The sequence below is a fragment of the Bicyclus anynana genome, chromosome 9 (assembly GCF_947172395.1).
Source record: "Bicyclus anynana chromosome 9, ilBicAnyn1.1, whole genome shotgun sequence".
Taxonomy (NCBI): domain Eukaryota; kingdom Metazoa; phylum Arthropoda; class Insecta; order Lepidoptera; family Nymphalidae; genus Bicyclus; species Bicyclus anynana.
The window spans coordinates 12,877,058-12,900,565 of NC_069091.1; the positions used below are offsets into that span (position 1 = coordinate 12,877,058).

General features: G+C 37.9%; 1 protein-coding gene across 1 annotated transcript in view; it reads left to right on the forward strand.

Moving 5' to 3' along the window:
- Window positions 1-23,508, forward strand: part of LOC112052605 (uncharacterized) — a 67,135-nt gene that overhangs the window by 29,459 nt on the left and 14,168 nt on the right. The window contains exons 2-4 of the mRNA XM_052883444.1: window positions 2,221-2,426; window positions 13,196-13,331; window positions 19,034-19,167. Coding sequence (XP_052739404.1) covers window positions 2,221-2,426; window positions 13,196-13,331; window positions 19,034-19,167 — 476 coding nt within the window. The remainder of the gene's footprint in view (window positions 1-2,220; window positions 2,427-13,195; window positions 13,332-19,033; window positions 19,168-23,508) is intronic.

Here is a 23,508-nt window from a genome sequence, read left to right on the forward strand (position 1 = left end):
AGTACGCCTTCAAAACATTAAGCCCTAAAATAGGACTCGACTCTAAAAGGGGCTCGAGCCTTTTTACCACTCGAGTCTTTTTAAAGGGCATTCCATTTGCCGAGCTCCAGAAAAGACTCCGAATTATAAAGATCAGGGCTAAAGGGTTCGAGTCTCTTGGAACACTCGCACTTTTTAACAAATCTGTCTGTGTAATGATATGACAGTGTGTTTGACATCGTAATTAATAATGGGGTTTATGAAATACCAAAAATGCAGTTGTTATTGATTTAATGTTAATTACATTAGATGACTACTACAACAAAGCTAGTGAATAGGCCAGTAGGGCCGCTAGTTATAACATAATATGGTTCTCTGAATTCGTAATAAGTTGGTCCGTCTCGCTATGATTGACTCATAGTCATACACAAAGTTTTAACAGGTTTCACTGTAATGGTAGGCCTCCAAAGATCAACGTAGTACGTATGGGGCGCATAAAATGGATTGTAGTATTCTTTGTATAGAAAGTTATACAATTGCGTCCACTGATCCGTATCGAACGGATTTTATCGTAAAATTAAAAATCCGTTTGATGCTTTGCGTCCGATACGTACTCGGATATTTTGGACGCCTACGTCTATAACATTAATGTCAGTAATAAAAATAACGTTGTTGCACACCACACAAGATTACAAAAAAAAAATAGTAATTCTTTTAAGGGCAATTGCATACGTTTTTATAATAAACTAGCGGACGCCCGCGACTTCGTCCGCGTTAATTTCGATGTTAACTTTACTACTACCCTACCCTACCCCTACCCAACCACTACCCCAACCCTACCCTACCCAACACCTACATCTACCCTACCTCTACCCTACCCTACCCTACCCCTATCCCCACCCTACCCCTAACCTACCCCAAACCTACCCCTACCCTACCCCTACCCCCATCCTACCCCTACCCTCCCCGTACCCTATACCTTTCTTACCCCTATCCCACCCGTACCCCTATCTCACGCCTATCCTACCCCTACCCTACCACTTCCCTATCCTACCCGTACCTTTACCCTACCACTACCCTACCTCTACCCCTACCCTACCACTACCCTTAACCCGGCTCTAAACCTACCCTACCCCTACGCTTCCCTACCCGTACCCTACCCTAACCTGTAACTTCTCTATCTTACTCCTATTCTTCCTCCTCCTAGCAAAATCGGTCCAGTCCTTCGAGAGTGGTGGTATGACCAATGTGTGGTTGTAGGAGGTAATCTCTGGATCTACTGGACCGATTTGGAAAATTGTTTTACCAATAGAAAGCTACGTTATTTGCAAGTGACATAGGCTATGTTTGATCCCCATATTCACACGGGAACGGGAACTACCTAAATGAAAGCGCCGGGCGTCATATAGCGGAATTTCTGCGTCTTTTAGAAATTTTGTATTATCTCCGAAACTATTTAAGTAATTAACATACTATAAAGGGCAAATCTTATCTCCATAATATCCTTGTGATTATTAAATAATTCATTTTAATAAGGATTAAAGTTTATTGTATAAATAATGACGTAAACCTAAGTATATAAAATTAATAATTTTTAAAACACAAAAGGTACTATATCTGCTAATATATAGAAGATAGATATATGGTGTCGCGGACTTTTTTGTAGAACTTTTAAAGATACATAAAGTCTCCATACATTAATTTCAATTTTACACAATAGTTAAGGCAGCGCATGCGAATAAGTCTGTATAAGAGGATTTTCAGTCCGACCTGTATGACCTCTTTATAATATTAGTATAGATATAGACTACCCATGTGGTAGTTTATATATAAGTTTATATATAAGCCACTAGAATATCCCTCAAAAAGTTCAAAGTGTTTATTAAACGCAAGCTTTTAGGAAAGTCTTATTATAGTGTTAATGATTATATGAATAATAAAAAAGCTTGGTGTTAAACTGTATTATACGACTGTGTGCTTAGTTTTAAATAAGTTTGTAAAATGGTGATAAACAAAAAAAAAATTAACCTTGGCTGAGTTTGTTCTGGGCTCTTCTCGAACCAAGGCGCGTTTGGAACCCTCGTAACTTTAATTTTAAGTTTTCGACTGACGTAAGACATAATGCTGACCTTTCAAAAGTGCTTGTAAACTAAGCCTAATTGAAATAAATTGAATTTTGATTTTTTTGAATTATGCATTTGCGATCATTGGTTAATGATTCTAATTACTCGTTGCCGGCAGGTTCCCTGTGTCTACGAGATGTGTACACTGTGATACCCGAAGCGGCGGAGAGGGGCAAGCCGGTGGTGCTGCGGTGTATGTACGACCTGGAGAACGAGGACCTGTACCAGGTGAAGTGGTACCGCGGAGACCGGGAGTTCTACCGGTACGCGCCGCGTGACGTACCACCGATAAAGGTGTTCCCGATCTCCGGGATAGAGGTTGATGTGAGTATCTTGAAAGCCTATTTGAAATAAGACCTGGAGAACGAGGACCTGTACCAGGTGAAGTGGTACCGCGGAGACCGGGAGTTCTACCGGTACGCGCCGCGTGACGTACCGCCGATAAAGGTGTTCCCGATATCCGGGATAGAGGTTGATGTGAGTATCTTGAAAGCCTACTTGAAATAAATGACGGCCTCCGTGGCGCAGTGGTATGCGCGGCGGATTTACAAAACGGAGGTCCTGGGTTCGATCCCCGCCTGGGCAGATTGAGATTTTCTTAATTTGTCCAGGTCTGGCTGTGGCTAGTTACCACCCTACCGGCAAAGACGTACCGCCAAGCGATTTAACGTTCCGGTACGATGCCGTGTAGAAACCGAAAGGGGTGTGGATTTTCATCCTCCTCCAAGTTTTCCAAACAAGTTAGCCCGCTTCCATCTTAAACTGCATCATCACTAACCATCAGGTGAGATTGTAGTCAAGGGCTAACTTGTAAAGAATAAAAAAAAAAATTAATTATGAATTTTAAGGGAGCTCCCATAAAACAAACGTGATTTTTTTACCATTTTTACAGATTATGGTACGAAAACCTTCGTGCGCAATTCCGATTCACACTTATTTTTTAATTATACCAATCCAATTAGTCTTAAAGAAGACAACGTAAAAATATTTTTATTGATGATTAGCTTTATAAAAGTCAAGTTATACCTACTTCTAGCAGTCTAGATATATATATCAGTCCACCTGGTAGGGGGTCGACCAACACTACGTTTTCTAGTGTGTGGTTGACATTCCAGAACCTTAGGACTCTCGATGCTATCAGCTCTTCGCAAAGTGCTCCATTGCCACTTCAGTCTGCGGCCCGACACGCACGTGGCCGGTTTTGTCGTTTGATGTTGAACCTCTTGAAAGTGTCTATGCGATGCCGATTGGCTGACCAAATAGCTCCATATAAAAATGGCATCGTAAAAATAAATAAATAAATAAATATACTTAAACAATACACATCACTATCTAGCCCCAAAATAAGCATACAGAGTAGCTTGTGTTATGGGTGCTAAGATAGTTGATATTATAATATTAATATACAATTATATACATTATATACATACTTATATAATGTATAAATACACACAGACACTGGAAAACACCCATGCTCATCACACAAATATTTTTCAGTTGTGGGAATCGAACCCACGGCCGGTGATGCAGAAAGCACTGTGGATGCAGGGTCACTACCCACTGCGCCACGTGGCCGTCAAATGTAAAAAAATGTTTCTTTTTTACGCAGCTGAGACATGGTCTTTTCAGGCCTTGATTCTTCTTCGAATTTAGTTGCCTAAATTTCCAAATTCAGTGAACCAGTGAGTCGCCTTTTATTGCCTTAAGGTCTATACGGCTTTGTTTTGATTCCCTTGTAGAAATTAATATTAATTGCGTCGAGGGTTATTAATTTCTAAATGAAAAACATGCTTGGCGGCTTTCATCTTTACACGTGTAAATGTTTTTACGATGCAGAGTTTCTTGCCGGCTTTCTTAGTAAATTCGTTTTACGCAACAAATTTGTTTATTTTTAATTAAGTTATTAAATTAAATTAAAAATTAAACAAAGAAATTTGTAAAAATGGAGCTACTTGCTGTTCATGTTTGGACGTTCAGTGTTTACATACTTGTAAATACCTCAGTAATCTAATTCTTGTTTTTGCACGAAACCTTCACTGCACAAATTCTACACACATTTATCTGGTTTATCATATAAAATGGAGTCAAGTTACATATCAATTTTCCGTCTATGAGCTTCGAAATTTAAAAAAATATGGGAATGTCCACAGAACAGACAACACTAAAAGCTAACGGGTTTGGAATGACGTCATCCGATTGATAGGGTGATCACGTGCCGTGCATAGATAAAAAGAGACCTAAGATCTCAATCCTTCCACATAAAGCCTTGACATTGCTTAAGCTGCTACACGTACTAAAAAGTTAAATAAAAGCTTATAAATAAAACATACATTTAGTTACCTATATTTTATTTTACAAATCTTATAGTTTTTCACAAATCCCGCGGGAACCATGAATGTTTCCAAGATGAAAATTCGCCTATGTGCTAATACAGAGTAAAATCTATTTCCATTTCAAATTTCAGCGATTTAGCTAAAATTTCGAATGGAAATGGATTTTACTCTGGATTAACACATAAGCTACTTTTTATCTCAAAAAATCCATGGTTTCCCGAGATTTGCGAAAACTGATGATTTTAATGATATGAATGTTTGTTACTCTTTCACTTGACTACTTAACCGATTTAGCTGAAATTTGGTATTGAGATATATTATAGCATGGATCAACACATAGGCTACTTTTTATCCCTTATTTTTATTTGTGATAAACTAAATTCAAGCGGACGAAGTCGCGGGCGTCCGCTAGTTACCTAATATGTGTAGGTCAGTACTTTGCCATGCTCAAGTCACCGCGGTGACAATATCGGGGCGCCGCGCCGTCCATGCGACCGCCAATGCGGTCAAATCTTTGTGGTTGCCGCAACGCGTCGTGTGAAACGACTCTAAGTCAAAAGCTTTTACTTTGTAGCTAACGTAAGCGATATTTGGTGCAAAGGATTGCACTGCGGATACTTTTTGCTGACTTTGAAACCAACTTGGATTAAATATATGCAAATATTTATCATCATAAATTAAATCTGTGAATCTATATTTTTTATTTATAGTGAAGTGATTTTTTTGTTATAGCCATATTCGGCTCGAGTCTCTTCTCAGAATCAGAGGGGTTAGGCCAATAGTCCACCCCGCTGTGCCAATGCGGATTGGCAGACCTCACACACGCATATATTGAAGAAAATTCTATGGTATGCAGGTTTTCTTACGATGTTTTTCCTTCACCGTTTGAGACACATGAAGAATAATTTCCTAAAATAAAAAGTTCGAGGTGCATGCCCCGGACCGGATTCGATCATACACCCTCCCACCCTCTTCAAGTTTTTTTTTTATGACTGTAAAATCAACTTAGCCGTCTGCGCCATTAGATCCCACAATTTATGTAGGTATATTTTATTTCGAATTCATAAAGCTTTCCCAATTGTATAACCAATTTTAATAACGTAACAATTTATTCTTTGTTACGCTATTCAGTAAATAGAAAGATGTTAAATTTCTATAGTTACGACTAGAGGTGTGCTATTCAATAAAGAAAAGCAAAGTGTTCGAAGAAACGTAAGCCCGCGGACGGCGAGCCGTACTTACCGACAAATAATGAAAGAAAGAAAGAAAATTATTTTATTTGGACACACACACACATAATACACAAAAGAAAACAAATACTTAAAACAGAATAAAGAAATTTTAAAAATATAGTAAACTATAATTTAAAGATATTAAACTAATAATTAAATTAAATTCAAAAAAATGATGTGTGTGGTACCAAAATGGTCACCACTCAGCATGTGCTACGCTAGTGATGGATGCACCAGCGCAGCGCTGGTCTTCCGTGGAGCCATGTGGTGACGCGGGCGGAAACAACAAGAAGAAGTGTTACTAATTAATAATAAGAACATAATAAATAAATAAAATAAAATATAAATAATTTTATTTATATATATAATGACAAAACACTGCATCTTGAAAAAAAACACTTTTGAGAAATCGCTCTTTGTATTTAATCCCCTACTATTTGTTAAACAGTGTATACTATAAACCGCATTTTACGGGGTATTTTTGAGTTTCATTATAATTATTTAAATGCCTGTACGAGTATATGAAACCACGAGCGAGGACCTCATTCACGAGTGTTACCACAAAACACTGTATATGAAGATACAGTGTAATGTCATATCACGGCAACGTAAACTTACCTCGAGGCGAGGCGATTACATTACGATTCCGATTAGAGTGCAGTAAGGAGTTTCATACAAAGACTGGACAGCTTGGGTTGATACTGTGCCGATCTTTTTTCGAGTTGATATGTGTGCAATGACATTAAATAAGGAATGTAAATTTTGTATTAGTACTTTTTTTTAATTACCCTTTTTTATTTTAAATAGTTTCTAAGAAATTAGTTTCCAGTTATGTATAGAGATCATTATTGATATTAATAAGTAGATACTTAGTATCAATATAAATAAATAAAATTGAAGTGTCTGTCTGTGATTTTAAGATAACTGTGTTTTCTCTAGTGCTTATAGTGTTTTTCAGATAGCATGGGTACGGTGACAGTCGCCTATATGACGTTCATAATACGTATACTATTATCGTGTATCGAAGTGAAACCAAAGATTACAGTGTATTATAGTGAAACTGACTGTCCCCCGCAGTATCCTACATGAAACGTAGTAGTATAGTTATTTACACGATACCAAACCACAGACAAATTTTTATTTTTTTTTCTGTCTTTGTCCGGACTAATTGGAACGGCTGAATTTTTACGGGACTTTCACTGGAAGATAGAGGAGGTTATGAAGCAACATCTAGATTTTTTTATTCGGATAAAATCCATGGTTCCCGCGGTATTTGCGAAAAACTAAATTACACGCGTACGAAGTAGCGGGCGTCCGCTAGTGTTAAAATACAAATTAAAAATCCGAATGGAGAAATTCACTAATCGCCTACGTACAGGTGAGGTCGTTTGCAAAGTTGTAATTTGGTCCAATTAGAGAGGAAGCATCCCTAAAGCGAAATGAACATTTATTTTTAGTTCCGTTTATATAATGCACTAGTAGGTATCTTCTATTTACGTTCGTGTAGAACCGCAAACTATTATGTTCTGTTTTATTGACACTATTGGGAGGTTTTAGCATGTAAATAGCATTTGTGGAATTGTAATACAACAATGCCATAATTATAGTTACATTATTCGATACGTTTTATAAAATAAAATATAGCCTATGACCATTGGCGTCCTTATCAGCCGATAGACGTCCACTTCTGGGCATAGACCTCTTGCATGGACCTCCAAGCACAACCGTCTCGAGCCGCCAGCATCCAGCGGCTCCCTGTAACCCGCTTGATATCGGTCCACCTAGTGCGGGGTCGACCAACACTGCGCTTTCCGGTATGGGGTCACCATTCCAGCACCTTGGGACCCCAACGTCCATCGGCTCTTCGAACTATGTAGCCTGCCCATTGCCACTTCAGCTTCGCGACTCGCTGAGCTATGTCAGTGACTTTGGTTCGTCTGCGGATCTCCTCATACCTGATTCGATCACGCAGAGAAACACCAAGCATAGCTCGCTACATCGCCCGCTGAGTGACCATTGGCGTATCTAGGATTATTTCCTAGGGTGGGCCTGGCCTCTGTCATGCCGTTGAGGAGAGTCGACTCACAATATAGAAATTTCGTTTACAATATTTGTGGACGCAGACCTCTGAAACGGGCCTATTGATTATATTGATTATTCTTTGTGTATTTTGTATTTTAGCGTCCATCGTAGAATTTTAAATCGGTAGCCCAGAATTCTAGGGTGGACTGGACTAGGACCATACTAGAGAGTGGGCACGTTGGGGTGATAATGATAATTAATGAATGAATGATGATAGTATGGATAAATTAGTTATTTTCTGAAATAATTGCTTGAACATTAATAATAATTAATTTTCTTCGTAGCAGGTGTAATTAATATATCATCAACCTTAAGCATGACATTAATTTTACACAAAATGTGAAATGTATGGTATTAATGTGTAAAATATATTTAAGACGTGATAAAATGAGCTTTTTAAAATATTCAGTCAGCTGTCTTGTTAGAGTTTGGTAAATTAAATAAATTATATCAAACGCTTTCACACATATGCATTTTTTAACAAACATTAGTAGGTTTTTTTTCATTTGCCGTTTAAATCAGTCTCTACTTTTTCTCTTTATGTTTTTTGCATTTATTATTTTTTAATCGCAATCGCAAATGTTATAGGTTCAATTATGTATATGAAGAAATTTTGAATATTTTTGTTGGTGGTCATTACAGGTGTATAATCGATACTGAGCTATTTTTTTTGTCTATATATCTGTCCGTCTTTTTATTGACCGGGCATCACGCTGAAATTACTATATGAATTCAAATGTTACTTTACAAGATTTAAGATCATTATACGAAGAAGGTTATAGCTAGGTTACTTTTTGTCAATATAAAATGTAATTAGAAAAGAGAAAAGTTTGTATTGAAAGTTCTTCGTTTTCATATATAGCCCCCGGTATGAAAAAAATATGGGCAATAAAATTCGATGAACAAATGACAGCATAACGTTTTTTGTGCGCAACCTATTCTGCGTACTTTTCACCGTGCACTGCCGCCAACAGCGAGCACACTAATGCGTCCGCACTAAGTTGGCGGGTGCGCACGCCGCGGCCTGCTGCTCATCAGTCGCACACCTTTCACTTTTCAGGCGTAGGTATTGAGACGTACATAGTGTATGCTGCGGGGAAACACACATTTTTTTTAAATCATCGATGAATCAAATGTGTTGTTAATTCAAGTATTAGTAGTTTTCAATCCGAGAAATATTTTGTTTTGCGAGGAAAAGTTTTCATAGAGCTGATCCCGAAGTTACAAAGGCTAAGGCTGAGTCAGGTCCGAGCTTCTTGTTGTTGTTCTGTTTATTTTTGTAGTGTTTCTACTCATACGACTTTGAGTTTGAAAGCTACTCGTAATAAATGGCTTAGATGTTTGTGTTGGGCTTCTGATCGCATTCAGACTTCAATTTTCATTAGATCTTCTATTTCAATTCTTACTTCTATGAGATTTAATAAAATGTATTAGGTTTCACTCGCGTAGTTACCGTTCCCAGAGAAATAAGGGAATAAAACATAACGTGTAGCACTTGGGGTTAGTGATTTGAAAAATTCAAAATCAGTAAAAGAATTCTTCAAATCGGTTCAGTAGTTTCGTAATGCAAAAAACAAACGACGGCCTCCGTGGCGCAGTGGTATGCGCGGTGGATTTACATGATGGAGGTCCTGGGTTCGATCCCTGGCTGGGCCGATTGAGGTTTTCTTAATTGGTTCAGGTCTGGCTGGTGGGAGGCTTTGGTCGTGGCTAGTTACCACCCTACCGACAAAGACTTACCGCCAAGCGATTTAGCGTTCCGGTACGATGTCGTGCAGAAACCGAAAGGAGTGTGGATTTTCATCCTCCTCCTAACACGTTAGCCCGCTTCCATCTTAGATTGCATGATCACTTACCATCAGGTGAGATTGTAGGCAAGGGCTAACTTGTAAAGAATAATAAAAAAAAACAAATTAACAATTAATTTTTTTCTCTTAATGATATTTGTATAAATAAACACAGACATTGGCAAAAACCCATGCTCATCACAATTTTTTTTCCTGTTGTCGAAATATACATACGTAGGTACTTACTTGTCCAATCAATTGATAACCTACTTTATTTGAAGGCGCTTAGAACTCCATTTACAATGAAAAGCGTTCTAGATGATTTACATAAGCGGATTAAAGATTGAGTTACCATGATCTATTTTAAATGCACCTTCTGAAATTAAACCACCGCGCCGCTCGTGACCTGGCAAGCCCTAATAGTATTATATTAAACCGCAGCTGCAGGTAACACATAATTCCTTTATTAAGTGAGCCAAGAGCCTGTTTAATATCATCTGAAATTATACAGGGTGTCCCGTAATTAGTGGATAAAACGCAATAAAACTTTTGCACACTTAAAGTGTGTGTGTACAGTGTTAATTTATAAAATTAGTATCAGAATACATTGGTTATTCAATCTGCAATTATTAACAAAAAATTATTCTTTAAAATTTTAATTACTGCAGCAGTAGCATTAAAAAAACCAATTCAATATGGAAAATCCGAAAAAAAAACTTACATTTTGGTCACCCTACAGATTTTTTCAAAACTATTCAAATTAGTTTGCCATAATTAGGTGCAATATCTACTATTTGCATTTTGTCCATTAATTATGGGACACCCTATTTTTTTTGCTTTTCAAGGGTAATAAAGCAATAAAGATTTTTTTTAGCGTACGCCTGGCTGTTTGCAGTAAAATTTTATATACATATAAGATTATTTTGGCTTTGATTGTAACATCAAAGGTGTACAGATGGGCACGTTTGTGCTTGTAACTGAATTAGCTTTAGCAAAGTAAAAACAGCGTTCAAGAATTATTATCATCTGTCTGTAAGCCCTTATTCGCACGGGAGTTTTTTTAACGGACGTTAAAAAAGCTTTTAAATAAAGTATGAAGTTAACTGAAGGTCTATTTCAGTTAAGATTGTAGGGACATGTATACGTGTGTCGGTAACGCACGCCTACAAACATTGCTACCGCAGCACGTTAAACAAGTGTTGTAGAAACCGAAGGCGCGCCTCGCGCATGCATGTTAGAATATATCTCCTAGGACAGTAGAGAGCACGTTTCTTGTGAAGTATAAATTGTTTTAACCTTTAACTGTTTTGTGAAATAAAACAGTAGTAGAGTCAAAGTATTTTTTTAATAGTATAACCTACTGATAACTCTAGGCCCTCATTCGCACAAGAGTTTTTTTTAACGGACGTCAACAAAAACGCCGACAAAGCGTTCAAATACAACAAATGCATTCCTAAGAATATGTTCACACGATAGCGTTTTTAAAATATGACGCTTTTTTTTTGAGCAATGTTGCATTTGCAATTTTGGGCGTTGGAAATACATCTTTATTTAACTTCATACCATATTTGAACGCTTTTAGAACGTCCGTTAAAAAAACTCTTGTGCGAATGAGGGCTTAAAGGACCTCACATAGCATAGGCCCTAAAATATTTCGATTCTGACCTGTATCACTCGCTTTGTATTACTTTAAATAATTTAATGACAGACATGTGTCAAAATTCGAGCAGCTAATAAGCCAAACAGTTTTATGGAACCCAAATGGCCTGTCACACCACTCTTTAGAAGTTAAACTATTTTTTTTTTTTTTTAGAAACAAATGGCGTAGTATCGGAAACCCACTTCACATAAAAGAACTGGTACGGTACAACTTTCAAAAGGCTCACGAAGCACCACAAGATGTCATGAAATAGACACTACATTATTATATTTGGGCAAATCACTGGATTTCGCACCAAACACGCCATAATTCAAATACTTAAAATCCTGCTGAATGTTTCACGACAGATTGCAGGAATAATGTGAGACTAAAAAAAAAATAATAATTTGATAATACGTTTACGCTGTGGTGACGTTTCTCTATTTCACATATACCTACACATTTCTGCTGTCTCTCTCTATTACCACTATTACCTCCAAAACAATCGTCTTCCTAAAATAGAATAACACGATGACATTTAAGCGAACCGAAAACCGCGTTAAAATGGTCGGATGTTTATTCGGGCATATATATTATTACGAGTATTATGTTTTTATTAAGTTTTACTACGGCGTTAGAAGAGGCGTTATTTTCTGGCATACAATATTAAGATCGTGTCATCACCTGGACAAGTACCTCCAAAACAGTCATCTTCCTGAAATAGAATAATACGATGACATTTAAACGAACCGAAAATTGCGTTAAAAATGGCCGGGGTGTTTACTCAGGGACATATACTTTTGTTATGTTTTTATTACGTTTTACTACCGCGTTAGTAAGAGGCGTTATTTTCTGGCATACAATATTAAGTTCGTGTTATCACCTGGACAAGAGTTTACAGCTGAAAATCAGCGCTGTTTGGTATTTTGTATAAGAAGCTTGTAGCAATATGCTGAGTGGGAGCTCTTGCTTGCTTTGCTTTCGGCGCTTATGTTACTCGAGTATATTGTTAACCCTAGAGTGGGTGTGTCTTTTCGGCGAACATCTGTGGGCGCGTAGAGAGCATTTTGCCGCTACTTCTCATTAATCATATTAAGTAGAAATACAACAATTGACTTAATATATTTTCTCAGAATTTAAGTAAAATACAAACAAGTAATGATGACAGAACAAATCGTTCGGCAAAAACTTTGAGAAATTTAAAATTTCAATTGACTTTTTTAACTTATCCAAATGGTCTACGATCCGGCATTAGAAATATATGCCCTTATGTGTTATTTATTAGTGGTAAGATATAAATGATAGATAATATTTACAGTGACACATTGCAAATCAAGGGCAATCTAATAAAGTTAAATTAAGTTTATAATAAGCTATCATTTGATATATTAGACGACTAATTATCTGAAGAATAATAATAAATAACATACACATACATGCTGATTAAATGTAATAAAATACTGAACTGTTTATATTTGGCAACCCCACAGTTGCAGTGTGAGCAAAACCTTTACTTTTTCAATTCTATTGAGTATATTCTATTAACGAATTACTTAATTAAGTAGTGTAGGTACGATTTTTTTAATTAACCAATGAGGAAAATAAAAAAATATCATTTTACACTATCCGGCCGTGTGTCAGTGTACATATCCGATCGACAACTTGATCTCTTGACTTGTCGATAGCAAATTTTGGAAGTCCCTACAAAAGGCAAGTGGACGTCCATCGGCTGATATGATGATGATGATGATGAGAATGATGATGATGATAATGATAAATAGGTATATTTATAACATAATATGGTAAATATGTTATAAATATAACTATATAAATATAATATATAAAACCTTTTCGATTCCTTTACCACCAATTATAGTTGTATTGTATTGTAGTAGTTGATTAAAGCCGACACGACTCCAACTAGCGAGGATTGAAACCATGACATCTAAAACGGTTTCTAAAACGTACAGCTATTGAGACATTAAATGATAATAACATTTTTTATTTGTGGCTGGTGCAGCGCGAGGCAAGCGATGCGCAACAGCTCACGTTGAAGGAGGTGACGCGGCGAGCGCACGGCCGCTACACGTGCGAAGTGTCGGCCGACGCGCCCTCCTTCCTCACGGCGCAGGTGCACGGCTCCATGTATGTTGTCGGTGAGTGATTCATACAAACGGTGGAACAATCTTTGTATAATGCTAGCACGCTGAGGGAGGTGACGCGGCGCGCGCACGGCCGCCACACGTGCGAAGTGTCGGCCGACGCGCCCTCCTTCCTCACGGCGCAGGTGCACGGCTCCATGTATGTTGTCGGTGAGTGATTCATACAAACGATGGAACAATCCTTGTATAATGCTAGCACGCTGAGGGAGGTGACGCGGCGAGCGCACGGCCGCTACACGTGCGAAGTGTCGGCCGACGCGCCCTCCTTCCTCACGGCGCAGGTGCACGGCTCCATGTATGTTGTCGGTGAGTGATTCATACAAACGATGGAACAATCCTTGTATAATGCTAGCACGCTGAGGGAGGTGACGCGGCGCGCGCACGGCCGCTACACGTGCGAAGTGTCGGCCGACGCGCCCTCCTTCCTCACGGCGCAGGTGCACGGCTCCATGTATGTTGTCGGTGAGTGATTCATACAAACGATGGAACAATCCTTGTATAATGCTAGCACGCTGAGGGAGGTGACGCGGCGAGCGCACGGCCGCTACACGTGTGAAGTGTCGGCCGACGCGCCCTCCTTCCTCACGGCGCAGGTGCACGGCTCCATGTATGTTGTCGGTGAGTGATTCATACAAACGATGGAACAATCCTTGTATAATGCTAGCACGCTGAGGGAGGTGACGCGGCGAGCGCACGGCCGCTACACGTGTGAAGTGTCGGCCGACGCGCCCTCCTTCCTCACGGCGCATTTGCACGGCTCCATGTATGTTGTCGGTGAGTGATTCATACAAACGATGGAACAATCCTTGTATAATGCTAGCACGCTGAGGGAGGTGACGCGGCGAGCGCACGGCCGCTACACGTGCGAAGTGTCGGCCGACGCGCCCTCCTTCCTCACGGCGCATTTGCACGGCTCCATGTATGTTGTCGGTGAGTGATTCATACAAACGATGGAACAATCCTTGTATAATGCTAGCACGCTGAGGGAGGTGACGCGGCGAGCGCACGGCTGCTACACGTGTGAAGTGTCGGCCGACGCGCCCTCCTTCCTCACGGCGCATTTGCACGGCTCCATGTATGTTGTCGGTGAGTGATTCATACAAACGATGGAACAATCCTTGTATAATGCTAGCACGCTGAGGGAGGTGACGCGGCGAGCGCACGGCCGCTACACGTGTGAAGTGTCGGCCGACGCGCCCTCCTTCCTCACGGCGCATTTGCACGGCTCCATGTATGTTGTCGGTGAGTGATTCATACAAACGATGGAACAATCCTTGTATAATGCTAGCACGCTGAGGGAGGAGACGCGGCGCGCGCACGGCCGCTACACGTGCGAAGTGTCGGCCGACGCGCCCTCTTTCCTCACGGCGCAGGTGCACGGCTCCATGTATGTTGTCGGTGAGTGATTCATACAAAGGATGGAACAATCCTTGTATAAAGCTATCGCGCTGTTTCTATTAGCCCACGGCTTCAGAATATATCTAAACCAAACAGGTTACATTAGAGTCGGCAGGCGGATGATAATTTATTATCAAATGTTTAAGATGATGAAAAGAAACTTCAGTGCTATGTTGCTCCTTTTTACAATTGAAGGTTGGATTTGATATTTTTTAGGAGTTTAGAGGTTATGTTGAAAAGTTTTTTGTTTGTAGAAGTCTGGAACATAAAAATAACACGAGTTAAAATATGCGTTAAAATTAAGGAAAACTTTCCTAACCTCTCTCATTTTTAAAAATCTTAACTTTCCCCTCCCATCAGTCTACCATTTTTTGCATAATTCTCTGGCCAAATACTGTAGTTTTTTTGGAAATAATGATCGCAGATGCACGGCGATTGCAAAGAGTTAGCTTAGTTTTGTACATCATCAAATATTTATCTACGCGGTCTTTGAACGTAGCAAATTGAAACAGATTTCTAAGAAGGCATTGAATGAGTAAGCGACGTCTAGTTAAATATAAATTCGCTAAACCAACCCTAAGACAGGAGTTTACATAGGTACCCAAGATAATTATATTATTACCGGTATCACAAGTAACTACTTATTTATCTGAGTAGTACTCCTGCAAGAGAGCTTGTTAGGAGAATAGTACTGACACTTTTTTTTAATTCAACTTAAGCGTAGTATATCGCTTAAGTTGAATTAAAAAAAAGTGATATCGTTCTCCAGATTGAAAAAATAGCATATTTTTTGAGGCGTGAATACATAAAGATTTTATATTTTAAATATTTTTTGTCAATACCAGCCAAAACGCTGTCGGCAACGATGGTCTGTATTTTATTGATTCATGACGTCACGTAAACACTAAGCCCCTCGAACGTTTTTTTTACGTCCGTTAAAAAAACTCACGTGCGAATAAGGGCGGATGCGGATGCGCAGACTTCACACACGCAGAGAATTAAGAAAATTCTCTGGTATGCAGGTTTCCTCACGATGTTTTTCTTCACCGTTTGAGACACGTGATATTTAACTTCTTAAATCTTAAAATGGATATAACTGAAAAGTTGGAGGTGCATGCTCCGGACCGGATTCGAACCCACACCTTCCGGAATCGTAGGCAGAGATCATATCCACTGGGCTATCACGGCACTACTGAACCGAACTGAACTGGATCTAGAATCTACATACTGAACCTATTTTGAAAATTCTCTTACCATTAGAAAGCTACGTTATTTGCGAGTATCATAATCTATATTTTATTCCCGTATTCTCATTAGAACTTAAAACCGCAAGGCGTCGGCTAGTGTTTTAGCTAGGACTATATTATGTCTCCTGCAATACGGAATAAACATGACGTAGCGTACGTAAAAATATTTTTGTTTTAATAAATACGAGCAAAAAGCTAACATTTAGGCGGTTCCGGCCTTTAATCCACGTTTGTGTTAGACGTGTCGCATTTTCCACGACAAAAGAAATAATACTTTCTATATCGCGTTTGTTACCCGGGTCGATCGGACCGAACGATAATGGCCGAAAAATTACAGCTTGGAATTTCATTAGCAACTAAAAACAGATTTAGCCGCTTATCTTGAATGTTAGTATTTGTGTTAAGTGCCTTTATGATTTTTTTTTCTTTTACAGACTTTATTACGAAGTGCCTGTTAATCGTTTGGCGTAAATATGGCGATAGACAAATTAGAGAGCTACATTTTCCAAATTGATTTTGTATCAAACGTATCTTATATATGTATATGCGACTAAGCCCTCATTCCCACGAGAGTAAAGTATCCTACTAATATTATAAACACAAAGGTTGGTATGGATGTTTGTTTGTTTGGGTGTTTGTTACTCTTTAACGCTGCTACTACTGAAGCGATTTGGCTGAATTTTGGAAAACTGATCGGTACCCATATTCATTATCCTTTTGACGTGACAACGTCTTATAAATTGGTTTGCCGCGTGATACTTCAAGAAACTGCGTTACGCTCCGCTCACGTTATGCGCTCACAATGAGAGCGAGTGAGAGGCACGCGTCCCTTCCATTCGGGCATGTTTAGTCCGCCTAAGAGCGAGAGAGACAGACATAAAAAGTGAAAGGCACGCGTCCCTTCCACTCGAGCACAGTTAGCCCGCCTAAGAGCGAGAGAGACAGAGCGAGAGAGAGAGAGAGAGAGAGAGTGAGAGAGATAGGCATACACACCGGTTCAAATTATGAATATTCACATTAAAATTATTTTACCACTCAAAGTCGTTGTCACGTAAAACTTTCGCCCGTATACCGACTTTACAGGCAACCAATTTTTTTATTTCTCCGCTACGTCTATTCAATACATCAACACTATATTATAAAAATCTATAGTAGATAAAATATAATGACCTTAATTCTAAATTATTGAATACCTTAGTAAATTAATTAAGGTATTCAATGATTTAATTAACGTCAAACACAAAGCCCAGTTGAAGCCCCAACTTGTCTTTGAGAAATGATAATATCGGTAAATTTAAATTTTCGTCTGTTGCCTGTTGTGTTAAAATGATTACGTCCTCATTTAAGACATATTTTTTACTAGTAGACGTCGCGCGGTTTCACCAGCGTGGTTCCCGAATAATGGGCTATCGAACATTGAAAGAATTTTTAAAATCGGACGAGTAGTTCCTGAGATTAGCGCGTTCAATCAAACAAACAAACTCTTCAGCTTTATAATATTAGTATAGATACGCTCGCGACTTCGTCCGCCTGAAATTCAGCATTGCCCAAATTCCACGGTAACAATGGATAAAAAGTTCAATTGTGTTTTTAGGGTTCCGTAGTCCAAAAGGAACCACATCCGAATCCACATTATAGTGTCGCCATGTCAGTCTATCCGTCCGTCCTTTCGTCTGCCCGCGGTTTACCGTAGAGAGGTTTACTACTAAAAAAAAGCATGAGTATTACATTAAAAATACGAACGAAGTTGTAAAATAAAATCTTAAAAAATATTCTTTTAAGGGTTTATATTAGCTACACAAAATGTAAAGTGGGGATGTTTTTTTTTTATTTTTTTACTCGTTTATATCATTTGTTAGAGTCAAGCGTCCGCACCCCCCACCGGCTAAACGCCTATTTATGGATAGGTACATGAAAAACAATCACGAGAAAAAGATATATAATTACAAGGAAAACTATAACAGCTAAGTAGCAATTGCTACTTAAAGAGTTATACCAACTTAAAAAACATCATTGGGAATCGGAAATTGTATACTAATTCCGTTGTTAAAAAAAAATAAAGTTGTCAGTAAAATAACTCAGAGAGAGCCGGATAAAACTAGATCTCTGAAATTTGGTACAATTATATGTATCTTAATTGGGCGTAATTAAAGTGGTTAAAAAAAATTTGAATAAAGAAAAATTCGGTTTCTTTCCGATGAATAAATTATTATTATTATTACACGCAAGGCGAGATTACTACTACCCTACCCTAGGAAACTGTCTGTAAGAACCATCCTCGTACTTCAATGAGTATTCCAAAAAGTAATTAGCAAAATCGGGTCCGCCGTTCTCGAGCTTTGCGCTTATGAAGATTCAGAAGAGAATCGTTTGTATGGGAGAAAATTTTATTTTTAGTCTTTTTAAAAATTTCTCTCTGTAAGAACCATGTTAATAGTTTAAATATTTTAAAAAAAGAATTAGCGAAATTGGTTCAGCCGTTCTTGATATTTGCGCTTAGGAAGATTCAAGATTCACATTTACACATTCATATACACATCTAGACAAGGTAGTATAGACGTTAGCTGCTTTGTCAATTTTATAGCATTTTATTACTGAAGTAGCGGACGCCTGCGACTTCGTCCGTCCTTAAACCTCATTAATTTAGACCTCACAGTAGTATCGCTGTAAAAATGGAGTAACTTTTCTCTCTCCCGTTTTCCCAACATTTTCCTTCACTGCTCTGGCCCTATTAATCGTAGTGTGATGAAAGTATACTATAACCTGCCCAGGAGTATTAAAATCTGTCGAGCAGTTTTTGTTTCTATAACGAACATACAGACAGACAGACAGATAGACAGACAGACAAAAATTTTACTGATTGCATTCTTGGCATCAGTAGCGATCACTAATCACCTCCTGATAGTTATTTTGGAAAAATATTTCATATATATAGATAAATATTTTAAAAATCGTTTTTGATTTTCTATATCTGTGAATCCAAATTCCAATTTACTCGTAACTACGAGTAAATGCAGAACGCTTGTAAGCTCACTTGAAGTTTGTTCGCAGATTTGCCCAAGAACGATCCAGAGCTGATCGGATTGAAGCGGCGTTACAAGCCGGGGATGAAGTTGAAAGTGGAATGCATCAGTTACGAGTCCATGCCGCCGGCTAACCTTTCATTTTTCATCAACAGCGTACCGGTATGTATAATTTAGATATCCTAACTATAGTTTTGCAAGTTCGTTCGTAACACTATGGTCAGCGACGGCCGGGAGGTAGCGATGCTCCGCGCGCACAACTTCACACCTGCGCAGTCCTCTTCTCCACCCCCCCTCCCCATCGTCGCCCGCATATCATGGGAGTGTCATCAACGATTTTGTCAAGCTATAATATCATAAAGATACACACATGCTCTAAAATAGCATGCTAAAAACGTGCTATTAAGTATGCTCCATACGAGCATGCTTATCATCAATTTACATTTGCTAGCAATAAGTATGCTATTATAAGCATGCTCAAAGCAAACATTTCAATTACACATGATAATTTGTATCTTTCGCTCTCTGTCTATAGTATCGTGTTAGACAGGGAGAGATGAATGTGAAGAGAATACAGAATAGCAATGCTGATCGACTAGCATACTCAATAAGCAAACGCTGTTCAGACGCGCAAAATGCACGCCCCCTTTCACCCGCACAGCAAGTAGCATGCTCATAAATCGCACGACTGTTGGTTCTTGAGCAAGCTCGAAAAAAGCATGTTAATTTTTAGTGATGTTGCGATACACATGCTAATAAGTAACAACTGCTCAATAGTAGCATGCTTTCGTGCTTGAAATGAACATGTGTAACAGTAGCTTAACCGTGAATGTCAGTTTTTACGCTTTCACGCATAAACCAAAATATATTTTACCGATGTAAAAAATACAATCGACTATTATTTCTATTCACGTATCCATGGGAACAGGAAGTATGTGAAAAAACCTAGTCGTCCGCAGCCCGTGGTTTTGTCCACATTCGACATGTTCCTCGAAATTATTTTTACTTATACAATCGCAAATTCTACCACGCTAGTCAAACTGATCGGTGAATCGGTTTCGTTTCCAATACATTACGCTTTTCATTAATTTGTGTACATAACAGTATTTATGTCTTTTGTAATGTCCGCATAATTTACTTAACCGTTTAATCGTCACTTGTTATTACAGTGACCGTTTCCATTGGCAAATTTCTTGGGTTTCCCGAGTGCACAGTAATATTATAAACTATCGCCCGCGACTTCATTCGCATGGAAATCAATGTAAACTTTCAAACCCTATTTCACCCCCTGTTACATTTATTTTAGGGTCAAAAAGTACCCTATGTTTAAGTCCCATTTACCATTAAACTAAAATTCATCTTGATCGGTTGAGCTGTTTAGCCGTGAAAATGTAACTGACTGACAGACAGACAGATAGATGAACGGATGAACGGAGGGACGGACAGACATACTTTCGTATTTATAATATTAGTAATAAAATTTACCAATGTCATTAAAGGTAAGGGCTTTTTAACTCATCCCCAGAGGAAATAACTACCCTTCCACTGTGATTTGCTTTTAACAAAATTTCAAACTTTATTTTTAGTGTAGTCTACTAATACATAAACAGAATATTATATTTTGACCGAAGTTACCTTTCAAAACTTTCAAAACTAGTTTCAAGACATCATTAAAAGTTCATGTAACAAATAAACTGGCCGTCAGAGATGTTTAATGATATTTTTAATTACTTTGGCAAAGATGGCTTGCGGTTTGAGAGTTGAGTTACCATTAGAAAGACTTAAAGAGTTTTTGCACTTGTTTGATCTGGGATAAATTGCGTTCGAAGTTTTCCAACCACAACATTACCAAGTCCTGATTAAAAATAACATTGTAAGTAGAAATGTGTTGTTTTGCGTAATTTCCACTTTAATTAATTATTATCTGTCTAAAATATCATGTAGGTAATGTATGCGTAGGTACAAAATTATAGAACTGAAACTAATAACTTTGCTGCAGAATATTTTGCTGTAGTGCTGGAATGGCGACCCCGCACTATACTAATAGCATTAACAACTGAGTCTTAGGGCCATAAATCATTTCTCTATATCTATCTCGCTTGCACTTATGGGTCTTATGGAGCCGTCTAGTGAAGGGTGTAACAATGAAAGACATATTATCGATAAGTAAAGTTTATTATCGTATCTTGTTCACAAAATTAAAAAAATTAACAATATTTGATTTAATATAATACATATTTCATATTATATAATTATTAACTAAATAAAATTAATCTTCATCTGAGTCTTCATCATCAGAATCTTCGTCTTCTGCCAAATTTATTATATATTAGTATCCATAGTGCGCAACGAGTAACACATGAATGTATTTATTTAATTGCAGTAAACACATTTATAGCAAAAAAAATACGCAATGCAATTACATTAGAAACCGACCAATCAGAATCGTCCAAATCATTATTGACTCATCATTAGCACGTGCGCAGGTAGCCGTTTATCGATAATTAGGGTGCGCAGGTAGGCGCGCTGCACATTCCTATCTTTTTTGACTTTTATGACCGGACGACTCAGATGATAATGCGCATACTATAATAGCATTAACAACTGAGTCTTAGGGCCATAAATCATTTCTCTATATCTATCTCGCTTGCACTTATGGGTCTTATGGAGCCGTCTAGTGAAGGGTGTAACAATGAAAGACATATTATCGATAAGTAAAGTTTATTATCGTATCTTGTTCACAAAATTAAAAAAATTAACAATATTTGATTTAATATAATACATATTTCATATTATATAATTATTAACTAAATAAAATTAATCTTCATCTGAGTCTTCATCATCAGAATCTTCGTCTTCTGCCAAATTTATTATATATTAGTATCCATAGTGCGCAACGAGTAACACATGAATGTATTTGATTTAATATAATACATATTTCATATTATATAATTATTAACTAAATAAAATTAATCTTCATCTGAGTCTTCATCATCAGAATCTTCGTCTTCTGCCAAATTTATTATATATTAGTATCCATAGTGCGCAACGAGTAACACATGAATGCAGTAAACACATTTATAGCAAAAAAAATACGCAATGCAATTACATTAGAAACCGACCAATCAGAATCGTCCAAATCATTATTGACTCATCATTAGCACGTGCGCAGGTAGCCGTTTATCGATAATTAGGGTGCGCAGGTAGGCGCGCTGCACATTCCTATCTTTTTTGACTTTTATGACCGGACGACTCAGATGATAATGCGCATACTATAGTAAGCGCAGTGTTGGCCGACCCCCCACCAGGTGGACTGACGACATCAAGCGAGTCGCAGGGATTCGCTGGATGCAGGCGGCTCAGTATCGTGATGTTTGGAAGTCCCTACAAAAGGCCTATGTCCTGCAGTGGACGTCCATCGGCTGATATGATGATGATGATGATGATGAAACTAATAACAACACGATCATTAAAATTAAACACAGGTTGTTACTATATAATACACTTACCAACCTTACTTTGTCTTTAATTTTGAAAAAGAATATTCTTAAGAAACAGAAGGGAAAAAGAATAAAAATACAAAAAAAATCCTGAAACTGTACATTTGTAATTAAAAATTAAAAAAAAAAAAATACATCTGAAATGTGGGGAAAGCTCGACAAAAACGCAATTCGATTCCTAAACTATTTATAAGAATCCTTCGCACGGAACTTTCGGTGGGCGAGTCCAACTCGCACTTGTCCGGTTTTTTTTAAGTCGGTATCGGTTAATAATTTAATAACATTACGATTATGAACATTCATTTCATTCACAGAATAAAAGGAGTAACGGATTAATTCGAGTTTAGTTTGAGTTTAAATACAAAGGGTGAATGTTTGAACAGCCTTTTCAAAAGCAGTACTTTATATATTACAGAGACAAATATCCATTAGTTCTTTGCTATATTTATCTTTTTATTTTGGATGTATTGTAGTAGAACTACACCACGCGTAGAACTTTTTCTCTTTATGTTAGTTTAAGAAAGTTATAAAAGTTTTAAACTGGTTTTGTTTGTTTAGGTTAAGAATAAATTTGTTCGAAGGATCATTATAATTTAACTTGCGGTTAAAGCTTTTGAAAACTTTTACGATGCTTTTAAATACAGAATCGTTGACTTATTTTGCTATTTTTTACGAAATACCGATAAATCTAAGCGGCAATGTCACCAAGATACATACATACCTACATCATCATCCAGAACCATCCTCGGGAGGAGCTGACTCTAGAATCTTCAATTGCGAAGTTATCTTTTTTCAATTGAATAAGTAATTGAATATTGTAGAGTCTGTAGGTGTTTTGTGGAGAATCCATACTAATATTATGAATGGGAAAATATTTTTCATTTCTCATAAAAATCTCTCTCGGAAAGTAGTTTTGTTTTGATCTGAGTATTGGGTGGAAAATGCTGCTTCCCTACACAGGGAATGAACTTTAAAAATAGAACTGCTGTCATTAGCTGTGAAG